At 43.1% G+C, this 6,299-nt stretch overlaps 1 protein-coding gene across 2 annotated transcripts in view; it reads left to right on the plus strand.

Annotated features, from left to right (window-relative positions):
• The first annotated feature begins 2,333 nt into the window (after positions 1-2,333).
• The window catches only part of SEC22C (SEC22 homolog C, vesicle trafficking protein), a 16,475-nt gene continuing 12,509 nt past the window's right edge, over positions 2,334-6,299 (plus strand). Inside the window, exons 1-3 of one of the 2 annotated variants that reach the window (XM_008643108.2) lie at positions 2,334-2,802; positions 4,255-4,443; positions 4,884-5,093. In XM_008643108.2, coding sequence (XP_008641330.1) covers positions 4,912-5,093 — 182 coding nt within the window. In that variant the 5' untranslated portion in view covers positions 2,334-2,802; positions 4,255-4,443; positions 4,884-4,911. The remainder of the gene's footprint in view (positions 2,803-4,254; positions 4,444-4,883; positions 5,094-6,299) is intronic. The other variant, XM_017746786.1, reaches the window with a different exon arrangement.

A 6,299-nucleotide genomic window follows, 5' to 3' on the forward strand; every position in this document is an offset into this window, starting at 1 on the left:
GGTGAGCGGCGGAGGGTCCTGGGCGGGTAGGGGGACACTGAGCCTGCTCTTCATCCTCTTCCTCTGCCGCCGTCCCCTCCGCATCCCCGGGGCGGGGCGATCCGGGGCGTGTGCGTGGGTGGAACGGTGTGGGGGGTGTGAACTGGGAAGGGACTGGGGTAAACTTGGGGTGTGGGGGGTGTTTAGGGGGGTTGAGGTGCTTGGGAAGGCGATGAGGGGAGTGTGGGGATGTGGTGGTGAGCAAAGGGATGTGTGTGTTGGGATCCCGTGGCATGGATATAGGATTTGGGGGTTCCTTGGAGTGCTTGAGGGGTAGAGGAGGAGGCGTGGGTTGGGCTGGGGATGCCTTGGGGTTTATATGAGCAGGGATAACGTGAGGGCTTGGGAGCTGCGGGATGGGAGTAAGATTTGGGGGTATCCGGGTGCTTGAGGGATGTGTGGAAGGCCCTGTCAGTACAAAGCAGTGCCCCGAGTGGGGGCATGGGTGTGTTTGCTTTCAAGGTGTGCGAGTTAATTGAAGAGTGTGGGAACGGGGTTCTTTCAGGGATTTTAGGATGCTTAATGTGGGGGAGGAGAGGTGTGAGTGGGGTGTAGTTATGTGTAATGTGAGCGGAACAGGATGGATGTGGGATGGGTCCGTTGTTACATGGGCTGGGGAAGGTACAGGGATGAGCTGGTGGGATTTGGGAGGTGTCAGGGTTCAGGCGGATGGGGTGGGTGAGTATTTGGGAACAGGTGAAGTGGCCGGTGTTTCTGAGAGATGAAGGTGGGGCAGAGCTTCAGAGCATGACAGAGTTGTTGCAGTGTGGTTTGGGCGAGGATTTGGAGGATTTTTTGTTGGGATAGTGGGATTGATGTGAGAGCTGGAGGCTGGGGTTAGAGGTTTGTGTGTGCTTGATTTCTGGTAGTTCGCAGGAAACTGTGTGTGCAGACAGATTTGCGATGATAAGGGTTTTTCCACATGCTTCCCCCTTGGGGATAAGAGTAAGCCTGTAGGATTTATAGGAGCCTAAAAGCTCTGGATATGCACAAATCCTGTGTTAAAATTTGAGATAGCAGTGTGTTTCAAATTGTTTTTACTCACTTCTCAGTCTGGAGAGTGGCTCTGGTTGTGCTGTGGGCCTGGGATGTCTGTGGGTGCTCAGCACTGCTGGGGGCATGGAGGGAGAGCAGCTGGGAAGGATCAGGTGGATACTGGTCCAATCTTAGAAGATGAGAAATTTAACAGCACTTTGGATTTGTTTTTTTATGTATCTCAGAAGAAGATAAAATCCCCTTTGTGATCCCTCAGGGGTGTGATAAATCTCCCTCATGAGCCACATCCTTGTTGGGTGAGACCCAAAGCAGCACTGGAGCTGCAGCTCAGGTTTTGTGTTTAATGAGTCAACCTGAATCTCTTTCATGTTCTGGCATCCCACCTGTAGCTGTCCAGGACTCGCTCTGGAAGTCACCTGCGTGAGAAAGGATGCTTTAGTGCAATAGTCACGTGTCCAGAAAACTTCACATTCTGCTTCAGGGCCATGGTAACATCCATTAAAGCTTTTAGCTGGAAGGTCCGAACTGGGTTTGAAGCTGGACACCTCAAGAGAGCAGAGAAATGTGGTTCTGAGCAGGGAGAGAAGGCAAAAGCTGGAGAAAAATCCTGGTAACATTTTTGTGAGTGTTGTGCCATTCTTGGGAGGAAACCTGCTTTTGATGATTTGGTAATTTCTGAAAGAACCAGGTTTTTAACATAATCCCCCTCATGAACTCTGCACTAGTTTTCATTTGCTTTCACAGCCTTTTGAGCAGATTGTTTTCTAAGTCCAGGCAATAAAGCAGGAGTTTGCTGAGCATTTGGAGAAGTGTGGCCTGGTGAGTTGGCTGTAATCTTCTTAACCCAGTGGAGCTTGCGTAACACGCAGTAAAGTGCAGCAGGTCTGATTGAGGCTGCCTTGATAATCCCTACACAGCCACTGGAGAGAGTTGGCTGCTCCTTGGGAAGTGAGGGAAGGAGGAATTGTGCTCCAGGTCACTTAGATACACTGAAGAATTGTTTGTTATGAGATTGGTGCTGTTAATGCACTAAGTAGTCTTATTCTGAAGCATTGTTGGATGTACAGGTGCTTCAAGTAATGAAAAAACAACTTTGTTTCCTTCAGTCATAAGTTACAGCTTGTTCTTCTGAAATAATTGCTTGAAATACTTCCCAAGGTTCTGCTTTGTGCCAGAACAGGCAGTCTGATGCTGATGTGATGTTATCAATTGTGAACTCTGCAGGATTTGATATTGCTGAACCCAAAGCCTTGAGGACATTGTCCAAGTTCAGAACCAAGGTCAAAGAGCTGCCATGTACAGGCGGGTGCAGAACTTTGGGCTGCTGATGGTGTGCAGACAGAGAGACTGCAGGAGGAAAGGGCAGCCAGTGTGACACAGTGACAGCATCGAGTCAGCTGCTTATGTGCACATTTTGATCAGCCCAGCAAGTTGTGATACTTTGTGCTTGGTCACAGGTGACGTGGCAAAAGTGGCTTGCAAGTAGTTAAAATTCCAAGGGCAGTGACAGTAGTGGCTGTTACTTGCCAAAACAACACAGCTCTAGACATCATCTGGTGGGCAAGTAGCAAGGGCTTGTGCCAAAGGAAAAGGAAAACCCAAAGCCTCATTTTCTGAGGAAGGAGCATGGACTCATTTCTCCACTGAAGTCTGGCATTTAATTTGGAAGTTTTCCTGGTGGACACCTGATCTTTCTTTCCCAGACCAAAGGATCCCTCTGACAGGCAGCTGATACTCAGTGACAGCCTTAGGCACTGCAGCAGGAAGGTTTGTATGTCTTGGAAAGTTGGAAAACTCTCTGTGTGCAGTTGGTTAACTGTAGGTGATGTTATCCTTGGTGGTTAATAAAAAATATATATATGTTTAAATTTAAACTCTTGTTGTTAGTGGCATAGGGAGCTGAATAATTTCGTAAGCTTGATAGGTTTTAGAAAATATCTTTGATTTCTAAGTTTGGTACTTCTTCATTTTCCTGATCATCTTCTGGCTGTTTTGGGGTTATTTTGGAGCTAAACTTCATCAGCATTACCAACCCTTCACCCTAAAAATGTGCTGTTCTGAGCAAGTGTGCTTAGAAGTTGGCTGTGTTAAAGTTAATATTTCTGCTAAACTTCATATTTTTGGGATTTATTTCACTTTCATGTAAAAGTTTTCTGCACTCTTTTATCAATGGCTACGAGCACAACACATTTAAGATGGATGGGATGTTTCAAGCTGATTTATAATAATCATGATTTTTGTTGAAATTCTTTTTGATGTGTGTTGAAGTTCCTGAGTTTAGTTTGCTTTTACAACTTAAATGACAGCTGGAGAACTGTGAGAGGGATTGTGGAAAAAAACCCACATCTAATTCTTTAATCTCCATTTGAAAAGTTCAAGATAACACTTCTCAAGAGATGTCTGATCTTCTGTAGTTTTAATCTGCTTTTCTAAGGAAACAAGTTTTGTGCCATTGTGCTTTCTGCTAATTCCTCTGGTAATTATCCTCTGATAATTGCAGTTGCTTTAACGTGCTGGCACCTTGGACAGAGGGATGGTTCCCACAGTTTATGTGGGAATGGTTCCTGTGGGGTAGAAATGAGACCCTTTAGCGCTGCCTGTGGCAAGAACTCAACCCTTGGCAGACATCAGGAGAGTTTATGGTGCCTGAGTTAGAAAAGGTTTTGCTCTCTGGACTTCTTAGACAAGAAAAGCTCGTCCTGATGAGCCACATTTCAAAGGCACTTTGAGCATCCTAATGAATTGTGTGATACAGGGCTGGTCAAAGCTGTTGTTCTCCCTATCAAAAGTTTGAGTTCACAATGTGATTTTTTTTCTTTTTTCTTTTTATTTCCCCAGTACTTTGTTTCTGTAGTTTGCCTGAAGCCAAGTAAATGCCTTTGGTATTCCTTTCTTCCCCTTTTTTCCCCATGACTTGTTTGTGATAATCCCTTAAAATTTGCTGATTTAGAGCTGCTCTTTTACTGATACAACTTCAAAAAAATTGTGATTGGGACATCATAAATATTTTGCATAACATTCCACAGTGTCTTTGAACGAGTCTAGAAATTAATATATTGGATAAGAAAATGAGTTGTTTGTTTTCCTTGAGGGAAAACACTTCCTAGGATATGTTTACCCACTTCACAGGAGATCTGATGGTAAATAGGTGTGTAAATGCAGGTAATCAATTAGTTTTTTAAACTAATTTTTAATTAGTTCATTCTGATTCTCTTTCAGAGATGATGTGAAGTGCTGTTAATCCTCTGACACTGTGCCCTGGATCCTCATGGTATGTCTGAAGGACACATCTCTGCATGTTCTGAATGTGCCAGGTGAAGCCCAAGAATAACTTTCCATGGGAGTTTGTGACCTCTTAAAGAGGAAGAAGTCAAGAGAGGGCAACTTTTATTCTATATTTAGCCCTAGGTGAGTCTGTGAAAAGAATCTGACAGGCTCTAGCCTAAAATTTATTTTTGGATTTGTGTGTTACACTAGAAAATAGAGAACTGCCACACTCAGGCAGCTTTTTGCAGCTCCAGTGTAGATGCAGCACATCAGTGGGGCTTAGCAGCTTACAAAAACACCTGTAAGAACTTCCCTCAGCATTTCTGATGCTTTGGGTAAAGCAGGAGGGAAAACAGGAATATTTTTCAGCTAAGTAATTCCCCTATCAAATCCCCTGCCTCCCCTTTTAATCTGAGGCAAAAACTGGACAGAGCCACGAGCTTTGAGAACAGTTTGGTTGCCTTTCAATGGCAGAGGTGTCACCAGAGGTGCTGTTCAATTCCAGTGCTGCATTAACTCTCATCCTCACGTATTCCTGCCTGGCATTTCGGAATGAACTGAATTGAACCTTTCCTTTCCAGGTTGTCCTCATGAATACTCCCGTGGAGAATGTCCATGATCTTCTTTGCCTGTGTGGTGCGGGTGAGGGATGGACTTCCCCTCTCAGCCTCCACAGATTTCCATCTCAACCAGGACTTTCTGGAATGCAGGAAGAGATTGAAGGCGTTATCCTCAATGCTGGCGCGGTATCCGAGTCGGGGCACGGCAAAAGGACGTAACCTGAGCATTCAGTGAGTTCCTGCTCTGCTTTGCTTGGGTTTTTGGGCTTTAATTTTTGAAATAATTCTCTTGGGGATTAATTGAACTCTGGGTATGGTCTGTAGTGCCTAATTCCAGTCTGAAATCCCACAGTGCTTGTCTAGGTTGTAAACGCCGAGGATTTTGAAACCTTATTCCTCAGCTCCTGCTCAGAATAGTGAGCATGTGCTTAGTTATATATTTGTATATATTTATATATTCATATATTTTATTTTATATGTTAATTTATATAAATACACATACATAACTGTTATTTAATACTATATTATATTTACACATTTCATTGTATTTATACACTTACATTTATACAATTGCATTTATTTATATATTTTATATATATTTATATGTATATTTACTTATACATATCTACATATACATATTTACACTATATTTATACATATTAGGTATATATTTGTATATACTTTCCTTATTTTATTTATATATATTTTACGTTAATTTTCATTTTGTGTAGCAAAAATGGGCAGTGCTTGTTACTTTTAGGAACTGGAGTGTCATGGATTTCTACAAATCCCTTTAAGAGGGCATCCAAGTGCCTTGGAATGACTTAGTTGAGGAGAAGAAATGTATTAAAGAAATTACAGAGAAAGAAATGAAGAAATTAGTTTAAACTCATTTAAGATGTGAGTTTTAGCTTGTGGTTGCATTTCTGCTAAGCAAGTGGAAGAAAACTTTAAGTGACCCTAAGCTAAAACTAAGCATCCATTTTAGGGGGAGTTAAAAAATACATGAATTTACACTGAAACAGTTGGAAAAGCAGAGATTTTCATCTCAATTCCTTTTCAGTCAAAGCAAACTCGTGCCCTTTGATGCCAACAAGTCCTGCTGCTTTTATCTGCTGTGGTCTGTGCAGAAGCAGCTCAGCCCTGGCTCTGGAACAGGAGCAGTGCAAATGGATACGTGGGAAAAGGCCATAAATTATGGACAGCTTGGAAAAGGGGGTTTTAGGCAGGCATGGTGTTGATCCCCAGCTTGAGCTGGGAGTAGCAGGAATTTGGGGAATCTACCCAGTGGAACTGGGCTGGCAGAGCCAAGCAAAGCTGTAAATCCCAAGAACACAGTATAGCAAATAAATAAAAATGTGGTGAAATAGAAACCATGAGTAGGAAATGAAGTTGGGATAAAATATAGGAACAGTAGAAAAGAGAAAAATTGTTCTG

Source organism: Corvus brachyrhynchos, unplaced genomic scaffold, assembly GCF_000691975.1.
Source record: "Corvus brachyrhynchos isolate BGI_N302 unplaced genomic scaffold, ASM69197v1 scaffold18, whole genome shotgun sequence".
NCBI lineage: Eukaryota > Metazoa > Chordata > Aves > Passeriformes > Corvidae > Corvus > Corvus brachyrhynchos.